The following is a 26,993-nucleotide window of genomic DNA, read 5'->3' as shown; positions in this document are numbered from 1 at the left end:
CTACTGTTAAGTGTAAGTTGTATTCTGTGGCACACAGAAATAGCAGACGGTGAAGAACATGGATAACTACTAAGTCACTAGCTAACTTAATGATGTGATGGAGTAATGAAAGGTATGTGCACGAGTGGGGATTGAATTGCTGAAGGTGGATAAATATTAGTGCACCTTCATCAGTTAGTGAGTTTATGTGGTGTGGTGTATATGCTTATGAGTGTCCATTTGGGACAGGTTCCATTCTGACTCATTTGTAGAAGGTTTTGAAAAAGTATTTCTCCTATTAGAGCAGATTAGAAAACCTTGGCAAAATCCAGCAGAGTGAACATGGATAGAAATAGCCTCACTTAACCAAAGGAAAGAAACAGATAAAACACAAAGCTGGAAGGAGCTGTTTGCAAGAGGAGGAGATTGTACCTTAGGTGATGGATAATTGCAGTGTCTCAAAGTTGTGTATTCATTAGATTTCCCAATTGAGGTAGGCTACTTGTCTCTCCCTGTGCTCAAAATTGTGATGATTTTTTTTGTTTGTTTGAATTCAAGTAATGAATGCAACTTGTGTTTCTACTGAATGAGATGTAAGCATCTGTGTGAGATGCAGTTTACACAACCAACTTTGAGCTCTGACTCTGAAAATGCACAAAAATGGTGTTTATATGCTTTGGGGCAGTTGGTGACCAGTACTGCTTGATCAGCTGTAAAGAGATAACAATGTGCTTTTGTGATATAAGAGTGGGAATTGTCCGATCGATTGTTTAAATGCTTACATTTCTGTGTGCCAGAATCTGTCTCGGATCAATTGTTGAAATGCCTGTGTTTCAGGGTGACATAATGTGACTGGTGCCAGTTCAGAATTAGTGGTGGTGTGTGTGATAGGAGGGAGGCAAATTATTCTTCTTGGAAGTTTTACATCCGCTCTTTACTATTTGTAGCTCCACTCTGTACTTCACATGTGAACTATGGCGTTTCTTCAAATGCTCGTATTCTCCTTTAGGTCAGATCGTGTGCTTTACCCTTAGTTTTAGTTAGCAGTGCTGTAGGAGAAACATAGCAAAGAGTAAACCAACATTGTTTTGTACGTGTCCCAGCCTTTGGCTTTCACTGCGTACTGCCGTCTCAAGATGCGTTTTGGTCTTCTGCGCTTGAGCACAGCTTGAAAATAGGATTTCTTTCCCTATATTTTTAAGCAGTGCTATGATAAACTTGTCTGCTCAAGCTGTGCTTCCAATGTTTACTCTTCCACCGTCTGTGTAGGGGAACATAAGGACTTTTTTTTTTGGTTTAGACTTAGAGAATGTGAGGAACTGTAATAAGACAACGTGATGGATGTATGCGACTTGGACAGCTGCTTTAAGGTACCGCTTTCGGGGAAGAAAGATTTCTTTTTTAGCAGTAGATGGCAATAGACAAGGATACTGACTAGATCTTTCCCTTCCTCACAAGAGAAAGTACAGACGTTAGTTTTTAACAGAAGCCGAGATGTTTTACTCTCTCCTTTCCTAAAAGCACTGGGCTGGATTGATAGGGCTGAATTTGGAAGTGAAGAAGAAATGGAGCTGTGTTCACCTTTGCATGACTTGAAGATATGTTTCCTGACCTGTGAATTCTGCGACTGTTGGGTTTTCAACAGAGGAAAAAACTAATTCAGACACATAAATAACTTCCCCACCCCCACCTCTTGTATCTTCCCTTCCTGCAAGAACAGAATGGAAGGCTGTATCAAGGCCTTGGTTTTACTGAGGATCTTTTAGTGCTGCAGGGTTTCAAATATTGAGAATATGCAGTTTTCTCTCTCTGTGTGTGTGTATGCATACAGTACAAAGTATTACATAGTATTGGGAATATGTAGCTTTCTGGAATTTGGCATTCCGCACTGTAAATGAGTTTGATGTACTATGTGATGTGGAGGTTGTTATTTAATAAAAGCAGGCTTTTTGCAGATGTAGGGTACAGTGCTTGGCCTGGAGAGAGGAGAGGGTGTGGGTGTGGGAGCAGGAGTACTTCCCAGTATTGGCATTTGGAGTGTGAAAGCAAACAAATGATGAACAGAACTTGCTTCCAGTGGAACCTCTGCTGGTGAGTTTGCTGTCTTTGTTGTTCCCAGTAGAGCTGGTGCTGTTTGTTTCTCACAGTGTAACAGCTTGGGAAGCTTTGAGCTATTCTTCTGCTTATGGTTTCATAAATGAAGTTCTGTTGAAGATAACTGTTGTCTCCCAAGTGGGCTGGAAGTGGCTCATCGCTTGAGCTAAACTTGTTTCTCCTGGAAAATCTTGCACTCATTCTATAAAAAAGTATTGCTTTTCCATCTCTTGTGTAGAGCGGGCACCTATTTTTGTTCTCTGCTGGTCTGTCTTTCCATTTGAAAATGTTTTTAGTGTTGTGATATGTATAATATCTTAATTTTAACACTAGGCTGTTCTGTATTTTTTTTTGTGTGTGTGTGATCTAAGGTGTCTGTTCATTCTTTCTGATGCTTGGAAAATGACTAACTGTTCTTTTGAGACATGACTGTTGTTATGTGGGAGGTTTGTGGGGTTCTTGTTTTATTTTTGTAAAGGAATACTTAAAGTTGGAAGGGCGAGCTTTGTGACCCATCTAATGTTATGCATAACCGATGGGATGCCCATATTCAGGACTGGTTGCAGGGGCTGCCGAGGCTCTCAGAAATGCCAACTGAAGGGCACTACTCAAGAGGAGCCATGGAATTTTGTCCCATGATTCTTGGTGTGGACAAGAGTTTCCTTTGGAAAGGAGACTGGGATAGATGCACGTCTGTATGATTCATATCCTTGGAGGCAGCTCACTTGTATTAATCTTGGCTATCTAAGCTGAGCTTTTGCTGTTACATGTGCTCGTGCCCAGCCATGTTTAGTAGGATGCCATGAAGGACTGCAAAATTACTGTATTATTGGTAAGAGAAGTTAATTGTGCTGGAGTTTACAGAAGATGTTGGTAAATTTATTGTCCTCAGAGTGAGCTTCCTAAGGGCGGTTATCATTTAATGCGACTACATCTTTTGTGTTGGCAGCTGGCTGAACAGGAGGCTGAGGGCTAATGACTGTATTTGTGGCGTACCTCTTCTAGTGTAGTACTTCTAAATGGAAATTTGACTGGCTGAACGAGCAAAATGCAAGCAAGTGTTCAGTAAGGTATTGGATAGAAACTCCATGGTCCATTGGAGGGGACCTCACTGCCCTCTGAGTGAGGAAGTTGCTCCTAACACCTAACCATGCTCGGTGCGGTGGGAGCAGAGCTGCTGCTGCCCATTGCTTGGGTTGGGCCTGTTAGTCGAGGCCTTGTGAGCGCTGGGAAGGTCAGATAAGTTATTTTTATGACTTTTATAGGCCCATTGTACTTGTCCTGAGGGTTGCAGAGCCGGTGGGAGGAACACAATTCGCCCAGCTGGGGAAGGACGTTGAAATTCATTAGAAAACCCTTGGAAAGCAGCTGGTTCTTTGCGGATTTCTCCTCCGAGCCCTCCTGGCTCATTCGTTTGCCCACTGAGGTGCCGGGGACGAGCGGGGTAACCCCGTGCCGCCCCGTCCCCCCCGCGCTCGGTTGGTAGGCGCCCGCCCCGCGCGGGGTGGAACGGTCCATTTCCTGTTCCGCGCTGACAGCGGGGGGGAGGGGGGAATCGAGCGTGTGCTGCCGGGCGGCCGGCGGCCCCTCCGTGTCCGTCAGCGCGAGGGGTGTTGGCGGCGGGCGGCGGGGCATGGCCGGGCTGTGAGGGCGGACGGAGGCGGCGGGCACCGCGATGGAGGCCTACGTGCTGGAGGACATCCTGGAGGTAGGGCCGGGAGAGGGCCGCAGAACAAAGGGGTGGCGGCGGGCGAGCCCCGGGGAAGCACCCGGGGTGGTTGGGGCAGACCGGCGGCGGAGCACCGGGCCTGGGCACGGAACCCCGCGGCCTTCCATCCTACCACCTTCGTCCCTTGGGGCGGGCTGCTCGGGATCTGCGGCTGGGCCTCCTGCACAGCCCTGCTGCCATCTGCGGGGTTCGCTGGGTCCCTGCGGCTCCAGGACCCCCAGGTGTCACATCCTCGCCTGCAGCCTGCATGACTCCTCCTGTGTCACCTGTACGCTAGGCCTGCGTGATTCCCATATTTCCAATCTTTTGAGGTTGTATGGGCTGCTTTTACATCCTTTGCACATGTTGTGCTGTGAAATGAATGACATTTCCACTTCTTGGGACTGAAACTTCAAAATGCCATTTCAGTCACAGGAGCAGAGCCTGGCCTGGGTGACCTTATAGCAACGTGGCTGTTCTGAGTGACATGGCTCCTTGTTCCGCCTTGTATCAGCAAGGAGCTGACATAGTTCAAGGAAGCTTCTTTTTCATTGTCGTGGTGTTTCTGGTTTTGCCGATGAAGGCATGATTTCATTGCCAGCTGACTTTCCAAAATATATGCATGTAGTCTTTACCGTCATGAGAAGCTGTTAGCTTGTTGTACTTGCTGCCAAAATTGCAACAAAGCAGTGCTTTCAGTGATGCTTGTCTGGTCGGTTTATCCTGAATGGCCACATGTATGTTGCTCTTTGGCCTAACATTTTATGGCAGTAGAGAAGCCTAGCGTGGTGTTAACAGCCTCACTACTCACGCGGAAGTTAAGCACAATTATATCCAGAATGTTAACACAAATACTTGATGCGTGCTTAAGAAATTGTTACCAGTGCTTCCATGAGGCACTTGTACCAGTATCTGACTGTGTGGCTGGGTTTCTGTGGTGAGACCAAAAGTGAACTGGGCTCTCTGCCATGAGACAAACATGTCAGTATTTCATTTGCTTTAATGGATGTGGAAAGCTTTTTCCTTTTCCTTTTGAACTCTTAATTGTCATGTGCGGCTCCAATCTATGTCAAGTTAATAAAACACTTGGGTTTCTTCATTTTCTTTTTCTGGAAAAGCAGTTAGCAAATTAATTGTGTTAATATAGTTATAGTTCAGGTTTATGTGTGTGAATTCAATGAATGCTTCTAGGATTAAGATGGATTTGGTGACTTCTGGTAATTGCATCGCACATTCATTTCACACATTCATTTGTTGGTAAACTCAGGCCATTTTATTATATGATTCTATGATTGATTTCCTTGTAATGAAGCAAACTGTATTTAGGGAAAACATCCTTAAGAATCAAGTCACTATTTAGCTTCTGTGACTACAGATGAGTGTTAACTCTGACTACATGGCTGTTCAGAAGTCTCACTAATGTCATTGAGGCCATTTCTTAATTTCTTAGTGCATCAATGAGTGAAATTCAGTTACTGAGAGTTCTTAGAGGTCTGGAAGTCAAACTTGGTTATCCCGAACTTATTACTGGTGAAACTTCTAAAAGTGTGCTTATGCTGTTTGCTTTATTTTTCTTTTTAGGGCTTTTTCCTCCTGTGTAGCAGTTACTGATACTCATTCAATGACTGCAGCATGAAGGTGGAGAGAACTGCTGTTGCTTAGCAGAATCTTAAATCAGATCTCATTTATTGGACAGTTAAATTTGAAGGGAGCTTTCCTTACCTTCTTACAAAGTCCTCAAGAATTTTCTCACCTCTAGATTGGTTATAGCTTAAAACAAGGAAAAAAACGCCTTTCTGTAGCACAGAAGCTTGATGAGTTTGTGTGGTGACTGAGGCTCTAATGGTATTAGAGATCTTTATTGCATGGTGCAAGTGGGTGCTTCTTGGGCAGAAATCATTTGGAAATTGAAAAGAGTGGATAGTAATCAGGTAATTGTCAGTTAAAATGCTCAAGCTTGTCCTAGTGTGAAAGGTACCCTGTGGGGAAAGGGAAAGACAAGATGAGGAGAAAGCTTGGTCTCTGTTGACTTGTTTCATGGCTGGGATTGAAAGACTCTTAGAAATGATTTTTGCTCGGACTCCTTTATGTGTGTGAGGATAAAACTAAAACAGTTCTTCAGCGAGCTTAATGCGTCTGGCGGCAGAAATGATCTTTAGCTCAGAGGATGTAATTTAGTGTCCTGGCTGCTTTCAGAGGAGGTTGCATTCACTGCAGACCTTGGGCAGGCTTTCCTGCTCTGCTGGAGATGAACATTGTCCTAGCTGCATTACTTGTATTTGGTATTGAAAGTATTGTGAAGGAATGCAGCTGAATAAAATTTAAATGCTGTGGGGTTCATCTGCAGATGGGTTTTGTTCCTTTGGTTCTTCTGATATGTGTATCTTGGCAGTACTTCCCTGTTAACGTGTGACTTAGCTGATGACAAAGCTTTTTTTGCTTTTTTGTCAGTATAGCATTTCAGGTTTTGGCCTGTTTGTGCTAGTGGAGGAGTAACTATGTACAGGAGACCTAAATGTGGCATTCAAATAGAAGCATAAACCTGGAGTTGCTCTTTTGTCACTTTGAGTTATTCAACAGAAACATTTTCTTTGTTGGGCAAAAAGAAGATAAGTTTCCTCCTGACAGACAGGGATACAGTCTGCATTGTAGTGTGAAGAAAAGCAAGTTGGAAGCTTATGAAAGTGGAGGGGTGAATTTATATTCCCTGTGGTATTTTAATATTTATCGAGGGAAGGTGCCATATATTCTGACCTTCAGGTTGTTTAAAAGTTTCTGTGCTTGGCTTAACAGAAATGGACTGGTGTGCAGTGCTGGCCCACTTGACAGTTCGTTATTAATGGCCTTAGTTAAGTGCATTTAGAACAACAACAAAAAAATCCCTTAACTTACTTGTGTAAGAAATATTTGTCACCTTCGTTGGTTTGAAACTAAAAACAATTGTGACTGAAACATAACTACTTACAGTAATACGAGGAGTCTTTCCTACCTGCGGAAGACTCTTTTTACTAGAGCAATGGTGAAGGGGTTTTTTGTTTGTTTGTTTGTTTCTGGTTTTCCAGCTCTGACAATCCTACTGTGGTTGTTTTACATGTGGCTGATCTGGTAGTGATGTTGGTGAGTGGTGGGATAATATAAAATGATCATCCCCCTTACATCTAGTGGAGCTATAGTGCAAGTAGTGGAACCATGGCTTCAGTAGTGACCAGAAGCTTTACGTAAGTGGTGATTAATGTTGAAAGATTATGTTCCTGCCTGGACCCAAGGTGGGGAGTCTTGTAAGGGTCAGTCTTTGAAAATCTTTAACTCATATAAGCAAGAGGGCCCCTGCTTAAATGCTGTGATGTCCCAGTCACTCTCACACACGTGTACATACATGTAGGTTTATAAGTTGAGTGGAATATCGTGGCAAGGCACCAAGAATGTAGTTATGCAGCATTAAGTATTGGAAGAGCTGGACTTTTGCCTGCTGTAATGCAGTGAAGGTGTGCTGTTGTGTCATGCCCTAAGGTAGGGTTGAACTTTGTATTGGGATGCATCTTCTGCTGCGGAATCAGTATGACCTTGTTTTGTTAGTCACCATTTGTCAATTAGGAATTAGTCGATCATGCTGTAGTTCACCTCCAGTTTAAGAAAAGCACATTGGTTGCTGTTTCAGGGTATGGGACTACCTTGTTCTCAGAACTCGTGCCAAGTGAGTTTAGAAGGAAGCTGAGAATGGCACATTTTTGGTATTTTTCATGGAGGAGGATTAGCCTGAAGTCAAGCTCAACCTGTTAACAGCAGACTGAGTTGATCCACCATCTTAGAATCAAGTGCCAGTAATTCCACCAGATGACATGTAGGGTGAGTAGGAACGATCTTAAAGAGGTTTGTGCAGCAGGATGCTAGAACTTGTACCATGCCCTTGTTTAGCTGGTAGAGTCATGCAAGTTTGGGGAAATATTCATGGAAAAATACATTTATTGCCCTTCTCTTGAGTCAGCTGGAACCTGAGTGGCCCTGGAGTCTTTGTGGGCTTTCTAGTTGATTTGCTTATAGAAGTAGTTGCATAGTAGATCAGTAAGTTATGTAGTGAAAAAACCCTTGTGCTGCTGCTTTCTCATGTTTCCACGGAGCTGACAGAATGGTGTCAGTCTGACAGAACAGAAGTGATGGTAACCACCTAGGCCCTGCTAGCCCTTGTGTTCGCAGCTTCATGAAGGTGAGTGCAAACTGCGGTGAAGCTGCCTGGCTGATTCCCCTGGGGCTCTTTCTGTAGTGTTGTCTTGTGCTTTCAAGCAAAGCAGGAATCCTTTCCATTGGATCTACTTTCTCCAAAATGCTGCCTCATCTGAGCGTTTATCTATTATTTGAGGCTCAGAACAGCTGTATGTTGGAAGTCCTGCCTTGTGTTATTTTCCCTCGTATCATTAATTTGGTAAGACTGGCCAGCAGGGCAGGGTGCTCATTTTCAATGGCTTGAGCTGAGTTGTTTTAATTGGGAGCCAGAAAGAAAAGCTGGTGAATGTGGGTTTTTTTGAATTTCCAGCTGTTTCTGCTTGGCTTGTAGGAAGAGATTCCAAACCTGATGGTGCAATTGAAACCTATTGTTTCTTTGTTTTATTGTTTTATCATCTTTTTGTACAGTAATATGAAAACACAGTTACTATGTGAGAAGCTTTAAGGCAGTAAATAACTTTGTACCTGGACAGCTGCTGTTAAAAAGGTCAACGCTGTTAAGTGGCTGTGTCTGCCAGTGAGCAGGTTGCTCATTGAGAGCTTCACTGAAGGCCTTGACTTGACTAGAAGGTGGAACTGGTCTGCCAAAGTCTCCTCTAAACCTAGCTGCTTTTTGCTAATCACTTAGTTGAAACTGGGCATTTGATCCAATACAAAAAGAATACTGAAGTGTTTTAGGTGAATTTATTTCCATTTTTTTTTCTTGTGTCCCATCTTTAAACCTTTGTAGTAACGCACCGATTTTTCTCCTGACTAAGGTAATTCTACCTTTTTTTTTCCCTGTGCGTGTATAAAATCTCTTCAGTTCTTTGCTGTACTGGAATTTGCTAGCTTTGGCTGGCAGGAAGTCACATGCACCAGAGCTGTAACTCACACTCAAAACAACCTGTTACACTGCCTCAGCATCAAAATCATTTGAGAAGTGTGACTCGTCTAAACACTGATTTCTATCAGTTTGTGGCTATTACTTTCCATGCTGCACAGCTCATGCAGAGTTTCTTCTGTTAATTCACTTAATAACAACATTCACGTTACTAGGTGAGAGACTCGAGCATCTGAAATGCCGTTTTAAGTAGGAAGACGTAGTTCCTGTCCCTTACTGTGGACAAGTTTGTAATCTGAAAAGCAACTTTGTACTGGCAGTTTTATTTATGATATGAATATAGCTGAAAGTGATGAAAAGGAGGAGCAGAAACTTGATTCATGTTGCTGCATGTCCTACTCAAGAGCCTTTGTTGGAACTGTGTTCATATTAACATAGGAAAATAAGCTAAAATGTCTTCAGGTGCATTCAGAACAGATGTGGTCAGAAACAGAAAGAGAAGGGTGAGTTGAAGTTACTCAAAGTGGTTTCCTCTGTGCTCGGTTCCCCAGGTGGCAACTATAAGAATTCTGATCAGACACTGGACTGGTTTCCTACTGTAACTTTACCCCCTTGCTTCTCAGTGGAAGAGCAGCAAACAAAGCCATACCAACTCCCTTACTGAATAAAAGGCTTAGTTGTGAGTGCTAAAAAGTGGCATTTATTTTTTTAAGCAGTGGGAAATAAAGGAAATCAGCATTACATTTGATGGTTTGAGGGCATTTTAGACTCTATATTTGTCTGCCAACGCAGGCAGTTGTTTCAGGGCAGCTGTGCTGCTTTTCCTTTATAAGACAAAAATGAATACCAGCTAATAACACTGGAGCAACCTGAAGTAATGTCAAAGCCCTTGATGTCATGAGTCCTATCTTCCCAAAATATTTGTTGTTATTTTCATAAAATTCATTATGTGATAGTTTGATGTGGGTGTCCTTCCTCATGTGGGATATAGAATGGAGATTTCAGCGGGTTAATTACAAGCAGAAAAGTAGATGCCTTCAAAGGAACTCTGCTGTCTAGTTTCCTATCGCTGATGACGTATTAAATATGATGTAGACCACACTATTTTTTGAGGCATTGCACACCAACAAGTTTGTTATTGTCAGTTTAACAGAAAAAAAAATGGTGTAGTTTGTTTGTTAATTTAAATTGCTTGGGATGAGCCCCTTTCACTGATCTCAGCTGAAATAAAGTCTGTTTCTTAAAGGGCTACTCTGTAGATACATTCTCTTTCAGCATTGCTGTCATGGTGCTTGGTTTATCTCTTGACTGTTCTCTAGCTTGGAAGTTGGTAGAAGAAAATGGTACCTGAGCCTGCAGATGCAAGTGGAACAACATTTGTATTTGAACATTGAGATGCTGGAAATAAAATTCAACTATTGGTTATGTTGTAATATTTTAATGAGTAGAGATACGTTCAAGGGATTTTTCATTCTAATAAGTATCTTCCTTTCAGTGGGCTTTTCCTTATTTCTAAGTATGTGTTGTATTACTAATTCAGTGTAAGGGGCTACCATCTATCATGAAGAAACATGAATTGTGCAGCATATATGCAGTTTATTCTTGTTTCTACTTCAAGGGAAAGCATATTGCTACATACGCATAAGACTGCAAGAAGTTTTGTAGGTGTGTTGTACGGTGTGCAGTGCATCGTACAGTAAGTTGGTGCTTTAATCACTTTGATCAAGCTAGAGAAAAGCTGTGGCTAAGCTAGGCTGCACATTACATTGCTTGAACAAAATTGTTCCGGTGTTCTTGTACTCTTTTAAATCTGTGCTTTCCAACATTTGAAGGGAGCATGTAAACAGGAGGGGGAGCAGCGGTTGACATGGGGGGATAGTGATTGCATGAGGGGGAATGGTTTTAAACTTACACAGAAGAGGTTTAGGTTAGATATTAGGAGAACATTTTTTGCTCAGAGGATGATGATGTAATGGATCAGGTTGTGGATGCCCCATCCCTGGAGGCATTCAAGGCCAGGCTGGATGTGGCTCTGGGCAGCCAGAGGGTTGGTCAGCAGGGATAGGGAGGTGATTGTCCCTCTCTACTCAGCTCTTGTGAGGCCCCATCTGGAGTACTGTGTCCAGGTGTGGAGCCCTCAGTACAAAAAAGACATGGAGATTTTGGAAAGGGTCCAGAGGAGGGCCACAAAGATGATCAGGGGGCTGGAGCACCTCCCCTATGAGGACAGGCTGAGGGAGTTGGGTTTGTTCAGCCTGGAGAAGAGAAGGTTGCGGGGTGACCTCATTGCAGCCTTTCAATACCTGAAGGGAACTTACTCCCAGGAGGGGAGTAAACTCTTCTAAAGGGCTGACAATAGCAGGACTAGGGGAAATGGTTTTAAGTTAAAAGAGGGAAGATTTAGGTTGGATGTTAGGGGAAAGTTCTTTACTAGGAGAGTGGTTAGGCCCTGGAACAGGCTGCCCAGGGAGGTTGTGGATGCCCCGTCCTTGGAGGTGTTCAAGACCAGGTTGGACAGGGCCCTGGGCAACCTGATCTAGTAAAGGTGTATGTTTGGTGGCCCTGCCAGGCAGGGGGGTTGGAACTACATGATCCTTGAGGTCCCTTCCAACCTGGGTCATTCTGTGATTCTGGGCAGCCTGGTCTGATGGCTGGCGGCCCTGCACATAGCAGGGGGTTTGGAACTACATGATCATTGTGGTCTTTTTCAACCCAGGACATTCTGTGGATAAGCACATGCACGCATGAGTTCCTTTCATGCCAAAGGGAATTCAGAGTTTGACTGAGTCGGAAGAGCTATTTATGCACTTGTTTTGTCTCCTGCATATCCTTGTTCTCTGCTGCTGCTTCTCTGAAGAACAGCCAATGGAAGATACTTCTGGGTGGCAATGATTTCTTGCCAAATTTGTTTAAGAAAACACATCGGAAGTTTAAAACTTTCTGAAACAGAAACAACTGGTATTAGGCAGTTCAGTTCACTTGTTCACTGTGTTTTATGTTCAGTAGCCACAGTGAGGGGTAGAATCAACTTCTGTGAGCTTCTTGTGTCTGTGTGCAGTTGCTGGAATATGCCCTCTGATCGATCTGTGCTTTCCCCAAACCATAGCATTGCAGGTTCTTTTTCCTGTGAGAGGAACATATAGTATCTGTGCATTGCATTTGTTGGAGGGAGCCCTGGTGTGTGGATGTACACAGCCTCAGCCATGCGTGCTGTTCTGCAGCAGTCAGAGGGTCTCAAAGCAGAACATGGAGTCGCCGCATGGGATGTTTAATGTTGGGAGGGAGTCTTATAGGGATATAGTTTTTAGTACAGCAGGAGTTCTGAGGTTTAGACCTAAAGGTAACTATGACTTATTGTGACATAATAATTGCTGTTTAATCTTATGCTCCTGTAATTTCTCTTGTTCTGTGATCTGATCAATCTGTATGTCTCAGTATCTGTGTGTGGGGAGGAAAATATGTGGACAAGCAAAGGTCACTTGCCTTATCATTTTGTTGAAGCAAAGTGCTGTTTCCTGATGCGCAGATAAATCACTGAGGCATTTCAGGGCATGGAGGTCTTTTTGCATTATGCAATATGGCTCGCACCATAGAGTTGGCCATCTTGTGTTTGGAGATATTGTGGCATAAATGATCATGTGAGCTGCCCTCTGTTTTGCATTACGATTGGCATCGAGAAATAATGAGGAAGGTCAGTTAGAGACAACGGTTAGGGAACAGAAGTAGCAGCTCCTGGAGGGAACTGTACAACACCCGTATAGTTGCTCTCACACGCAGGGAGGAGAGAAGCCAAGCTGACGAGAAAGTCGTGCCGACTGAGGAACTCTTTCTGGCAGATTTAGCATGGCAAATCTGCAGCATTTCATCGTGGAGGCGGGGGAAGTCAGTGTTCTCCCTCTTGTGAACCCTGTGAGTGCAGTGTGCTGGCAGCAAAAAGTCATCAGGTAGACGTGTTAGTGGAGGCTTTCTTTCTGGAAACTGGAGTGGACGTAAGGTTATATTGTTAAAATTGTGTGAATCGAGAGTGGTCTCACGTCTGACTGATATGAATAGATGCCTGACCTCTTTCTCCTCTGAATCTGAATATTTTGCTAAGTTCAGCAGCTTCCTTGGCATAGACTTTCAGAGAAGCTGTTTTGGGTCATCTGAGGCCTTGTTGCAAGGAATAAGTGCGTGCTCAAATCTGAGGGAAGTGCTCTTGTATTAAGGCTTTAAACTGTGCTGTTAGGAAATCTGGGTGAAGGCGAGGCCCCTCAGTGCTGTTACTACATACAGCTTCATTTCTGCTGGCTTTGTCTATATTAAAGTTATGATGTCGTGCTTCCATTGTTTGGCTGTGCTGATCTAAAATCCTTAGGAAAACAACTTCAGCTGGAAATGAATGGGTGTGAACAGTTCTGGTCTGAAACCGCAGCAGAGTATGTTGGGCCAGTAAAAGCACTTGTGAGAAGCTGGGCCACCTTTAGTTGTGGTAAGCTGCTCTAAACTCCCTTCTCAGAGGATTAGGTAAAGGTCTGGGTCTGTTCTAACAAAGCCTGAGAGAGTGGCAGGGAAATGGCTGCTTACCGAGCCGTGAAAAGAAAGCTCAAGATGCTTCTTGAAGATTCTGCAGGCATTGTACATGCAGGTGAGCCCCCTGAAGTTAACTGGTGATAACAAGAAGTGGTGATTGGGATTTCAAGCTTGGCTCTGACAGAGGTAACAGGACTGAAACAATGCATTTGTGCTTGTGGTAGCTCACGGTTTTTGTTTTCACCTCATCCTTGGGTGTCATTTTAAAAGAAGATGCGTGAAGGTTATAAATGAGTGGTTGTGTGATCTGTGTTGCAGAGGGAGATTTGTTTTGAGGTTGGAAATGCTTGTGTTGAGAAGGCATCCATTAAATCTAGCCTTGCGGTGTGCAATTAAGGCCTTCTGTGAGTCCAGCGGGGAAGAAATGACCAGCCTTTCCCACGGGATTTTCAGTTTCTTGTGAGCTCGCCTTCCTTAAGCAAGGCTTAAGGAAATAATTAGTGCCTTCAAAGTCAGGTGGCAAGGAATAGGATGTAGCAGCACACTACAGAACTGCCCAGGCCTTTGTCAGTAAGGCAACAGTTTGGAGATGTGTCACTGTGCATTGGGGTGCTCTTCAGGTAGATGTCCAAAATCTCTTCAGAGCAGAGCTGTGCTTAATGTATTTGACAATTTTTCTATAATGAATGGCAAAGCTGAAAGGGCTTTCATAGAGCTAAGTTGTTCTGTGCTACTTTCCTTCTTTGTTTGTTTGACTGACTGATGGATCAGAGCTCTCTGTGTCAGGATTGTGGGTCAGTCTGAGTCCGTGGCGGTGAGGGCGTGCTGGAAGCACAGGCTGATCGCTGTGGAGGAGGAGACCTTGAGCTGTCCTCTGTCACAGTGAGAGCTCCAGCAGGCCGATTATTTGCTGCAGAAGGCTTCTTTTACACTGCCTGTAACACAGCCTGCCTGCAGAAATGGCTGGGTGGCCAGAGGCAGCGTAACGCGCCATCTGAGCTTTTTACAGCTGTAATGGGTAGGCTTGGGGTTGTGTGGCCCTGTAAGTAACTTGTTAAGTAGCTTAAGTGATGCTTACATCAGATATTTGAGAGAGAATCTTAGGGGGCTGTGGTTGTCAATCCATGGCATCAGGCATTGGAGCAACAGTGGGAGAGGGCTGCTACTGGAGACTTGGTTGTCTATCTCCTCACTTTGTGGTTACGCGTACCCCTTCTTTGTTTCTGATTGATAGCTTATTGCTTGGGAAGATGTGACAGGCTACTTTCTATGGGCCACAGAAACTGACTCTGGTCAAGCTATCTGTTACAGTATTTCTGTATTGACAGGGGTGTTTTGTGGAAAACTTTGTGGTGGTCTTGCTGCAGTATGGAAGCAGCTTTTGTAGAAGATATATCTGTGTCAGTGCTTCTGTTGCAGTCTGCAGTGTTCCTGGTTTGGTCTGCAGATGTGAGCAGTCTAAGTGCATTTTGCTCATACGCTGTCAAGTAAGTTTTGTTTTGTGAGATTTTTGCCAGGGCAGGCCAGAAGAGGTAGCTGCTATTAAATGTTTGTGATGTTTTGGGGGTTTGTGGCAAGGGGAGAGTAGGTGCGTATGCCTCTATTCAGATGATTGGAGAAGGAACTCATCAGCTTTGTACTGCATCTAGGTGAGTTCTGTTTGAAGCCAGGCTTCTGGAAGCACAATGGCAGGCAGTTTTAGAGGAAGTTTTTTTGCTGATGTTTTCTTATGCTGTGACATCACACCAGAGACATAACTTGCAGCCCTTGTGGCTTTTCCTCTCTCCCCACACCCAAATAATGTGAAACTGGAGCAGTGAATTTAATAAGATGATGAGTTGAGGTGGTGGTGTTTTTCTGTTGGTGTGAAATCTTTCTTGTGTGCAGAATTGCAGCTGAACAGCAGTTAACACGTAAATTTGCTTAATGTGGAAGTATGCCAAATGTTTAGAAAGAACTGAGATGGAAAATAAAATATTAAACTAAAGGTCTCTTTTTCTTGGTAGTTGCACAGTAACAGCCTTCTTATAGCTGTGCACTTCAGTCTGCATCTCTCTCTTTTAGTTGTTGTTTGTCTGAGGACAAAAGAGGGGAGGGAGTTCTGCAAATACATCAGCACCTGTCTCATCATCAGAAACACTGCAGTAATAATGCAGGTGTCCCTGCAGCAGAAACTCTGTTGGTGCCAGTCATGAGGACAATATTATGCCATTTCAGCAGCACGGGCTGTTAATCTTGTTGTTCCCTCCCCTTGCTTTTGTAGCAGCGGCGCTGAGAGGACTGGAGTGTACAGTCGATGGAAATATAAAGGAAGACAATGGAGAGACATTCCAGCTGCTAGACTTGAGATTTGTGCTGAACAAGGTGTTTTGATTTCAGGAGGGTCGTGGCATGTTAGACAGGAGATGTAATCATCCATCCCAGATAAAGAGAAGCAATCCTTATTTCACAGGAAACAAGCTCCGCTCTAAGGCTTTGTGTATACCAGCAGTGATGCTGTAGTAGTGGGGTAGGCTAAGGAAGGGTCATGTGATGACATGCTTCTGGTTCAGAATAGATACGAAGAAAAACATAAAAACCTTCAGATGGAAATCAAGTGGTCAGGGTAGTCTGGTGCACTTGGCCTGTTATTCAGTAACAAGCATTTGGATTTTTATCTAAGAAAAATGCTACCTCTTGTAAATACTCATTAGATCATCACTTCTACTTCAGAGCTGTGTCATCCATGTTAAATGATGGTGATTTGTTTTGACCCCACAAAAATGACAGCCTTTGTCAAGTGCTTGTTCTCAAGTTTTAATTGAAGCATTTAAAATATGATAACAGTATTAATGACATAAAAATATTTTGTTTTCAAATGGCTTCAGATCTAAGCAGTAGTTATACCTGAAAACATACAGCCTTAGCTGAAAAGGTAAAACAATGCAATTTTTTTTGCCTTAATGTTTCGTTTTATCAAGCCAAAATCCTTGGACACAAATTCATTCTGGATGGTGCTTTAGGCAAGTTGCTTTGCCTTAGGATTTCAGACCAGTGTAGGTTTTTCAGTAAGTTCCCGTTCAGCTGCATAATGTATGTTAAAAGTGTAAGTTGTGTTCTGAGGGCTGAAAGGCAGCAGGCTGAGGGGTAGGACATATGAAGTTACTACTTCGCCATGGGCTATATGAGAATCTGAAGAAAACTTTTAAGCTTTCACTGAGCTGACTTGCAACTAAGACACACAAAAAGTGCAGTGAGAACAGCTTATGTGCATCGTGGAGTACATTAGGAGTAATGAGTTTCTACTGATAAAACTCCAAGGTATTTCTTCACGTGCTTAATTGAAAGTTGGATGTAAAGAGCTGGATGGCCTACTGAAGTTGAAAAGAGGATGGAATTCTGAATCGTATCTAGCGGAGTTCTTGGATTGTTTGTTTGCATGGTAGATTTTGGATGCCTAAGAAAGAAATCCAGCCAGAAGTAGATGGCTGGATCTTGTCAGGCCTCAGTTGTGTATTGCTGTGCGATACATGTATATTCATTCCCCTTTTTCCCTTATGAATCCTTTGACCATGGAATGCCTAAGATGCAAAACATGTCAAAAATACCTAGCAGTAATGTGCAAATAAAGCTTCACAGACTATTATTCAAAACTAGTCTTGTTACATTCAGAGTATTGTTTCAATTCTTCTCACTCATGCCAGTCGCAAGGTGATGGCATTAAAGATGCTCGTCTGCATAAGATAGATTTGTAGGACATATTCATAAGTGAGTGACCAAAAGCATTGCTTATTTTAAAGGGATACTTTCTAAAGTTGTACGAAGGATGTGTGTGGATGTGTTTGTTGTTTGTTTTCCTGTGCTTTTCCTTGTGTTTTCCTGTGTTTTTCTTGAATGATTTGACAGTAATCCCCACGGCTGTGGGAAGTGATCAACAGATGCTCAGTGGAACTGTTCGGCAGCTAAAAATACTAAGGAGCTGTTTTTGATAGAGGCACAAGCACGTGAAGGTTCTGGCAGGGCTGCTGATCCTGGGCTGCAGAATTGTGTAAGCTTGTCTTCTTGAGGGAAGTGTCTTCTCACTAGCTGTGCATGCCCCCTTAATGCTTGGCCAGCCTTGCTCATTGGGCTCGCAATGGAAGGGAAGGGGCTCTAGGTCCAGCTCTGAATGAGTGAATGTCAGTGACTGTAAAAAAAACCTATCCATGGTCAGAGGAATGTGAAGGACAGGGATAGAAATAATTAGCTTGCCACTGTTGGAGGTGTGAGAGCTGAAACTGACCTGTAGCGAGAGCTGAGATTAACTTGGATCTGAGTTGCTAGATTGCAGCAGGAAGCTGGTGCGTCAGATTCTGCTGGGCATTCCTCATGTGAATCAGGGCCATTCATTGAAAGAGCATCACTTTTTAGCTGAAAGCATAAAGAATTTGAGATTTCCTTGCTGGAAACTTCTCAAAGTGGGGCAAAATTTTATTGACAGAGCTGGTAATGATTGCAGTTTCAGTCTGAAGGTGTCTTTGCAATACCTGGTGGACATGTAAACGTGTTAAATTTCATGTTATCTCTAAGCACTTCATACTGCCCTCCAAAAATTTTACAGCTGTGAAAGATCAATTTTTGCAGCTGTTGGAAACTGGCAGTTAGCCCTTTGGTAAAAGTAATTAAGGAATAATAACAGCCTCTCAATTCAGGTCAGTTTCAGGTGCTGAGGTTTGCTACGTGGCAGTAGCAGGTAGCTGTGCTTTGTGTGCTGTGCTCTTCAGAGAGCCTTCAGACTCCTTGTTCTCTGAGGAGCTGTTGGCAGCCTCTGCGTGTCAAACACCAAAGGCTCCACTGCCAAGGCAAAAATTGAGCAAGTATCAAATCAGGAATCCATGCCTAATAGAAGACAAAGCGTAGGAGTGATCTGTCAGCAGCTGCAAAGTAAGTTGGCTTTTAAATTGTAAGGCTCTAGAAAACAGGGGCCACCTTCCACCCCCAAGGAGAAGTAAAATGTCCACAAAGAGAATATTTTGTCAGACAGGGTGTTTTGAGGCCTCTTGAAATACTTGTCTGGGCAAGTTGGTTCATCCAAAACAGGTTTTAGATGATGTTATTTATGAAGCTTGAATCTGAAGCTTAAAAACATTTCATCCTATTATGTTAATGACTGCAGCTCGCTCGTTCACAGCTTTCCAAGTCTGTTGCTAGCACCCTGACTGCTAGACAGTGAAACTGGATTTCACTCTGCTACTTGAGGCATTTTTTTGTACAAAATGTTTACTACTATTTTGAGCTTGTCTGCGTGTAAGATAGAGGAATATTCTATTGTGTGGTTTCATACTGTAAGTGCTGTCTAAAAAAAATCATCTAGGAATGTTTGGCCTAAGCACGGCTTCATGCTTTTTAGTGTTTTGACTGGGTTGATGACTGCATGTGCCTAAATGCACACAGACTGTAGCAACTGCTTGCTGCCTTTCATCTCTGCAGCAGCTTTTGGATAGCATATGTTACAGTAGTGTGATGTTGGTTTTTGTAATTTATGTGGAGAACTGGGTCTTAAATGCTTGTTCTGTGTTAATTTCTTTCAAAATACTGGACAGCAGTATATACAGAGTATTCACAGCATGTCCTTAGAGAGAAGGGCAGTGGAATGGAATCTGCAAAATGCACTTCTTGGGCCCTTAAAATCTCATAGGTCTGTAACATGATAGAAGGCCAAGAAAAGTGACTGGTTAGAGCTTTAATTCCTCTGGGTTGTCCTTTAGATGTCTGTGATCGAGGGGAAAGTCTTTAAAACAGTGATAAATGCCAGAGATTCTCCTTAGACTAATGAGCAGAGCTATTCATGGCAGCCATGTAGTGATTAGATGGGTAAATAATAGCCTTTTGATATTCAGCGCTAAGGACTTTAATAGAGTGGTGCTTGTTGAGCTGTTTTCTACCATCATTCATAAACAAAATTTCAAGTATCTCTTTTGATCCCTGCTGTTGTAAGTTTACCATAGAGTGCCCTAGCTTAGAGGTAGTTGCTTATGGGTAGGAAGTTAGAATATTGCAAGTGTTAGAGGTGCATGAAGACAGACAAGTGAGAGACACTTTAAACTGTACCAAGGCCACTGATGTAACAAAAAAAGGCTTAGCTCTGATCTGGTGGGTCTTTCATTGTGCTACATCAATCAAGATCAAAATTTCTCGGTAGTGAAGTTGTACGGTCTGACCAGATTTCAGCAGCGCTGTACTTGGATGTGCGGTACTGGTTTCTGTGTGTTTATTTACATGAAGAATTCACATACCAAGGTAGCCAAGTGTGGCAGGCCCTTCAGCTGAAAGTAAGTTTGGAGTTGCTGTCACTTTAGGCTTATGTTGTTAGTTTGGATATAATGTATTGACTGTGGTAGTAAAGTAAGACCATGTTTTAGTTGATGTAGTTTTTGAGGACTTGGTTTGTTGTTGAGTACTGGTTTTCTGTCTTAGCCATGTGGGCAGTGAGTGAAGCAGGTGAAATGTATATTTCATCCTCCTTTCTGCCTGGCTTGACATGAAACAGGTGTCGTTCTGACTTCTGTTCAATTTCTGTGTCAAAAATTCTGTTCAGAGGGAAACTATAGGAGAAAGTTTGGCCCTTGGTTGCAGCTGTGAGGCCCTATGGAGGCGTGTTTTGACTCTGAAGATACTCACATAGGGGAAACAAGGTGGGGTATCAACGTCGCTTATCTACAGTGGTCTCAGTGCTGTTGGCAGTTCTGCATATATATGATTTGCTCAGGAGGGATAGAGAAGAACTGAATGATGTCTACAGGGGATCTGCCATTGCACAGTGAAATCCATGTTCAGCATCTGGCAGTTTGCAGTGAAAATATGGAATTGCTGAAATACTTCCCAGCTTTCTTGAGCATATGTGCACAGAAGTCCTGTGGATCAGCTTTTGTCTAGTTGAGATATCTGTAGGTTCATGTGTCAGATGGTAGAACACTGCTAAAAGTGCTGTTTTTCGTGAAAGCAAAGCAGTTGCCCTGCTCATGAAATATGCTTCCTATAGAAATTTACACCTCTTGATTCTAGACTGGTAGCAAATCTTGTGCTTTCTTTCCTATTCAGCAAGGAAAACAAGAGGAGCTAATGGTCATTCCAAAAGGAGAGCATGAAAGAGTGGATAGGATTTTGAGTCTGTGTTTTGGAAAACAGAGGCTCCCGTCTATACACAGAAATGAGGGCTTGTGAAGGAGGCTTGGGACTGTGTGGGCAGCACTCAGCTTTGATATTGTAAAGCTTCATCACCTTTAGGAAGAGATGATAAAAGCATGATGTTGAAAGTTGCAGCAGAGTCTGCTATCTCAGTACTTGGAGTACCTAGAAGGAATAAGTTATTTTTCTGCTTAGAAAAATAATAGTTGGGTTGTGTGCTGGGGTGCTTGTAGCATGGAACTTCTTTGAGGTTTGGATTAATACAGCAATTAATTGCAGTTCTCAGACCCTTTAAAAATTTCCCTTTGTATTTAACGCATCAAAATGAATCTGTTTAGTTAAGAAGCAGTTGAAACTTGGTAATTTCCGCTGCCTCCCCCCAGCATCTTTTTTGATCAGTATTAGCATCAACTTCCCTAGAAATGATTCTGGGCAAAGCAAAGATAAACAAGTACAGAACATGAGGTTTTATTGCTGGGTGAGAGAGAAGGAGAAATGTTGTAAAAAGGCTTTGTGCTGGGGGCTGTCCGAACAATTGGGTTATGTCAGAGTATTGTGTGATCAGAGAAGTGCCGACTGAGAACCCAGACTGATTGTTCTGATATGTGAGGTGGAGCATGTGTGTACTCTTCTACACGTTTTTAGTTGAGGGAAATAATATACATCTGGAGACTGTTAAAGGAAGTGGCTGTTTACTTTGACTAGTAAATGGAAATGCATTCTTCAGTCTCTTGCATCTGCAGAGAAGGCGGTATTTTAAAAAACAAGAACAGAATTTTCACCTACCAAAGTGCAGAGTTGTGCATCACTATTAGGAAGACTTTTATCACTCTCGTTGTGCATTGGATGTGGTGTCATATTGAACGGGCTGAGGAACAAAACTGCAGAGCTAATGAAACCCTCTTAAGAGAAAGGGCGATTAGAGAGAGAGGTAGAACTGCCAGCCTGCTGGGAAGTTCTGCAGCTTATAGGCTGAAGATGAATCTCTTTGAATTGGAAATGTAGCTATGTTTCATGTCATGAAATAGTCTAGAATAAGCAGTTGATACATTTCATTTTTGAGGCTCATTTTTTGAGGCATTTCTCTGAAACAGCGCTTAGGTGAAAGCGCGTAATATGAACCTTATCCAAACTGTTTTACAAGGTGCATTTTCTCCCAGTGACTTGTGATTTTCTTGGTACTGTGGTGTTTGTAGGTAGATTGCTCTTTCCCACCTTTTTCCTAGTGTGTTGTAGTTGAGGCTATTTGTTTTTATCACACAGTGCTCACGTTGTTAGCCAGAAAGCATATGGGAAGATTTTTCCCTTTGAAACAAACTGCCCAGAAAACCCAGTGTCAGGGAAAGAGATGTGAGTTTCAGCAGAATGTTTCTGTATTTTGACTTATTGCTTAGCAAGTGCTTCTGTCATGTTAGGAAGAACCACAAGCAGCTAAATACTTGCTTAGGTGAGGTTTCTCAGTTAGTTGACGCAGGATTGGTTTTTGGTTTCCATTTCTGATGTTGAGAGAGCCAAGAAGCCTTTCAGCTGTTCAGTAATCTTAATTTCCAGCAGCACGATCTGTCTCTTGCCTCCTGAATGGTGGAGTAGCTCTTTTCTCCTGCTGCAGCAGTCTTAGTCTTTAGGAAGAAGACAAATATCAAGTCCTCAGATGAACTGGTGTAGAAGTGGTCAAGTGGATGTGTGCAGTTGGCAGTGACCAGGTAGGGGCCCTGGCAAGGCTGCCGTGGGCCTGGGGAGGGAACTAGAGGTTGCCTTCAGTTTGCATGTTGGAATGCTGTAGCATGTGTGAGTATTTATTAATGATATCTGTTAGATCATAAGGTGATTTTTGCAAGTAGTTCTCAGCTTAGCTTCCTAAACCAACAAGGTATCTGGGTTCAAGCTGAATTCTGATAGCATTCCTACAAGGTTTTGAATGTGCTGGGGAGGTGAAGACAAGTTTCAGAAAGAAAAGCTGTGATGTAAGCTCTCTGCTTGTATGCCAGAAGAGATGGGAAGAGGAGGAAGCCTTTCAGGACTCCTAAGATGAGTTGATTGTTCTTCTGGTTTGTCTGCCTTTAGGTTCTTAGGGCATTTATCTGCAGGAATCTGAACTTGTGATGCTCATGAGACTGCTTGTAAACTTTGGGACAGACATAAATCTTAAGAATAAAATAATTTGTACTTTATATTGATAAACTGTATTCCATGTGGAAGTATATTACAGCTATGTTACAGACAGTAGCTGCTTTTAACGCAAGATGATTGGAGTCTCTAATGAAGCACGGGTGGTTGATGTGTGGTTTATTTGCTGGACAGTCTGACGTCTGGGTAGATTTTTTTGATTGTGGAAGAAGTGGATTTTTGAGACTTCTGAGTTCTGGAGAGGAATGGTGTTTCAGTGTGAGCTTAGTAATGTAATAAACTATTTGGTTATTAGCTCATAGGCTTCATAGTGTGTTTATGTATCTCTTAGAGGAATGTTCCTTGTATGTGATTTTCAAAAGCTTCATTGCTTCCAATGGAGAAACCATTTTGAGTCAGCTGAGGGTGGTTTGGTAAACGAAGTATTAAAAAAAAAATCAAAACCTAAGCAAACAAACAAAATCCCAACACTGCATTGCAGTTATATTTTTTGATGTACTAATTACAAGTTGGTTGGTTACATTCTTCTCAGATTAGACCTGTTGTTTTTCAGGTGGAATCATTTATCCTGGATCAGGATGATCTTGAAAACCCTATGTTGGAAACAGCTTCCAAATTGCTTTTGTCAAGTACTGCTGATGGTGCTGACCTAAGAACTGTAGATCCAGAAACCCAGGCAAGATTAGAAGCTTTACTTGAAGCTGCAGGTAAGTACTTGTGTCCCATACAGATTTAATCCCAGTGCACTAACACACGAGCCTATACTGGAACTGCTTGCATAAGTCTAATCCATGTGAGCATGATACAGATGCACTGTATGAAGCAGTGTGAATGTGGCAATGTTGTGCAAGCCAGGGATGACTGAGGAACTCATTAAAATGTTCTGAATTTTTGAAAATTGATTTCTTGTGAAGGTTGTGCTTCTAATAGGATACTTCTGAATTTGGATTTGTAGAAAAAAAATTAACACCCAGCCTTAGACTTGCAACCTTGTCTCAAAAACTGTGCTGCTGAATGAGGCTTTGTTCTGTAGTATGAATGTTTGAAACTAGTTGCATATAATGACTAGTTGAAAAACAATGTTATAGATCGTTGCAGGTTTTAATTCATGTGCATCGTGTCTGAGTGCAGCTTATAAATTAATGTTGTAAACAGCTAATCCCTTCTGTTTTGGAGGCTGTAGTTCATTATGTTTGGAATGCTTCTGTCAAGGAATCTTGTAGGTTCAGTTTCAACTTATTTTGTTGTTGTTTGTTTCCTCCTTTCCTGGCACGTGTACCAACTTGTTGCAAATTGTCACCATGGAAGGAATAGGGAAACTATCGACTGCTGATGGTAAAGCATTCGCAGATCCTGAGGTGCTTCGCAGACTGACTTCTTCGGTCAGTTGCGCGTTGGATGAAGCTGCTGCTGCACTTACACGGATGAGAGCAGAAAGCACAGCAAATGCAGGGCAGACGGACAAGTAAGCCATGCTTTATACTGTCACATTTGTAGTTGTGTCCTGCTTAACTGTGGGGCTTTTCCTTGTGTGTTTCTGGATGTGAAATGATGAAACTCCAATTGGAACTTGTGCCAAGTTGTTGTGTCATCTGTGTAAAACCTTGAACAGAGATGTGGCCCAGCCTCTGCTTTTTGAGAGGCTCTCTGGCACTCAGTGGATTCTGGATTACTGAACGTTGGAGGGAGAAGTAAAAGGTGCCTCTCTTCTAGGCACTATTTGTGTTTCAGTACAAAAGAATCAGGCTGTTAGTAGGAATTACTGAATCCCGTTTTTCTAGTTGACAGTTCATTCTTTGTATACTGAGTGACTCAAAATAAATAGTTGTAGTACGCTGGCCAGGACATTTAAAGAAGAGCGGAACAATTTGCTGTTGTGTCTGATGCTCTTCTTTGCATGCCCCTTCCTGCCTTCAACTAATTTTTGGGTGCCAGCAGCACTGTTATCGAAGTTGCCAAGACAGGGGATATGGGAAGTAGAAGAAAGCATGGAAAATATGTTGAGCAGTACGTATTTAAGAAATATTTTTCCATATATAAAAATTTGGTCTGGTGGCACGGATTGTGTAGGAGTCCTGGTTATGAGAAGCAGTTATAATTTGGTCTATGCTAAATGAGTAACCATTTCAGCATCTCGCATGTTTTAAGAATTCTTAAATGTTGAATAGCGAGGCTTGCAAAATTTTTCAGTAAAATACCTCATTTTTCCATTATGGTTAATTTTGTTTTGATAGGACTTGTTAAATGGACAGGAGGTGAAAGGACGATGGGTGAAATGAAGTCACCCAAATTAAAAAGACTTGAGTTTGTTATTACTGATACAGTTATTCGGAGAAGAGAGAAAATTTGTCACTCTTGAATTTCAATTGTAAAATTTTCTGCTTTGTAAGAATAAATGCATTGTATACATTTTTTTCAGAGTACTTCAGAATATGCATCCAGTAAAACCTTTTTTGACTGAAACAGAATTAGTGATAGAAGTGAAGAAGTGATGTGGGAACCAGAAGTTCTCATAGGGTTTACCAAACCAGGAGAACATTGCCAATTCCTGCAGGGTGGAGTTAGGACCTCAACCAAACCATGCAGTTGTTATAAAATTCCATAACTTCTGTCCTCTGTCATGTGGCAGAAGTGAAGCCGTTTTCTTAAGGGTGATTTGTTTTAGTTTAATAGTTACAATGCTGAAAAAAAAGTGCGATAAGGCTGGTGATTTCTCTGTCCTCGAGCACCTGGGATAAGAGAACATGCGACTTTGAGTGCTTGTATGTTTGGAATGGAATACTGAAAAATAATACTAGGTTGGGTATCATTTTATTGAACTTTTGTTCAAATCCTGTATTTTCTTTGAGCCGTACCTTAAGTAGAACAAATCCTTTTCGAACTGGTGCTACAAAACAGGAATATATGGAGTCTGTATTCTATGTAGTGATTAGTAATACAAATGAGCAGTGATTTATTTCTAGTGCTGTAGGATTCTCTTTTTCAAAGAGAAAAGATTGCAAAAAAAGCTTCATAACTCTGATATGATGTCACGTTGAGTGCATGTGCTGAGGGCAAGTTCGGCCCGCGATCATGTCCTCTTTGACCATGTTCTCTGCTTCTATACGTGTTGCAGAACTTGGTAAGCAAAGTGGTCTTTCTGGACTCCACATGTTTCAGTTATAGCCTTGGAATGGAAAATAATAGCAGGCATGATTGATGCCACCTTTAATTAACAGTTGATACTTTTTAGGTTGTGTTTTCTTTTTAGTTAACTTCATTTTCTTGGCATGTTGGACTTCTTATTCTGCACGTAGAGAAATCTTTTCAAGTGTGGTCTATTTTCACTTCCCAATGCTTTCTATCTTACTAGCCGCAGCTTGGCAGAGGCTTGTTCAGAAGGGGATGTAAATGCTGTGCGGAAGCTGCTGGATGAAGGAAGAAGTGTGAACGAGCACACAGAAGAAGGGGAAAGCCTCCTTTGTTTAGCCTGCTCAGCAGGATATTATGAGCTTGCACAGGTTGGTTCTTTTTTAACGGTTCTGTCTTGTGTACACGAAGGTAGTGTTAAGATAGTGAAAAATGTCAGTAAATTGACAAATAAAGACTTGCACACAGCTGCACGTTACTCGTGCATTTTGTGCTTATTTTTCAGAGTTTCTGGCATAAAACTGTTTGTGATGGTGTGGGGGTTGTGTAGCATTTTAACTATCTCGACACTCAGCCTTGTCACTTCCCAAGGCTGCTGATCATCCTTCTGTTCACAGGTTCTTCTGGCGATGCATGCTAATGTAGAGGACCGAGGTATTAAAGGAGACATAACACCTTTAATGGCTGCTGCTAATGGCGGACATGTCAAAATTGTCAAGTTGCTGCTAGCTCATGGTGCTGATGTGAATGCACAGTCATCAACAGGTAAATAAGTGTTGGAGCTTGTTGAGAACAGCTGGAAAGCTGAGATTTGCTGCATTCTAGAACTTAGTGTGGAAAAATTGGTTTCCAATGTAGAAATATTGTCAGATTTAAGAGTTCTGTCTTTCAAATCTTTATTTTCTGGTTCTAGGCAATACGGCTCTTACATATGCCTGTGCTGGAGGCTACGTTGATGTTGTTAAAGTACTGCTGGAGTCGGGCGCTAGTATTGAGGACCATAATGAAAATGGTCACACTCCGCTAATGGAAGCAGGAAGTGCTGGTCATGTGGAAGTGGCCAGAGTGCTGTTAGAAAATGGCGCTGGCATAAATACACATTCCAATGAGTTTAAGGAGAGCGCACTTACCCTGGCTTGTTACAAAGGTATGGTACCAAGGCCTTTACTTTGGTGTGAAAAGTCTCTTCAAACATGTATTTAATCTGCCTTGCTGTACATTGTGGAATTTATTTTAAGACTATAAATATACGCT

The 26,993-nt window shown here is 42.4% G+C and overlaps 1 protein-coding gene across 6 annotated transcripts in view; it reads left to right on the top strand.

Moving 5' to 3' along the window:
- ANKRD17 (ankyrin repeat domain 17) overlaps positions 1–26,993 on the top strand; it is a 77,699-nt gene that overhangs the window by 13,242 nt on the left and 37,464 nt on the right. For 4 of the 6 annotated variants that reach the window (XM_015861522.2, XM_015861521.2, XM_015861518.2 and 1 more), the window contains exons 2-6: positions 23,164–23,317; positions 23,919–24,075; positions 25,963–26,110; positions 26,357–26,504; positions 26,653–26,886. In XM_015861522.2, the coding sequence (XP_015717008.1) occupies positions 23,164–23,317; positions 23,919–24,075; positions 25,963–26,110; positions 26,357–26,504; positions 26,653–26,886 (841 nt within the window). Of the gene's footprint in view, positions 1–3,647; positions 3,782–7,964; positions 7,986–23,163; positions 23,318–23,918; positions 24,076–25,962; positions 26,111–26,356; positions 26,505–26,652; positions 26,887–26,993 lie in introns of those variants that run through there. The other 2 variants (XM_015861519.2, XM_015861520.1) reach the window with 2 other exon arrangements.

This window comes from Coturnix japonica, chromosome 4 (assembly GCF_001577835.2).
Source record: "Coturnix japonica isolate 7356 chromosome 4, Coturnix japonica 2.1, whole genome shotgun sequence".
NCBI classification, from domain to species: domain Eukaryota; kingdom Metazoa; phylum Chordata; class Aves; order Galliformes; family Phasianidae; genus Coturnix; species Coturnix japonica.
This window is presented reverse-complemented; position numbering and strand designations above follow the sequence as displayed.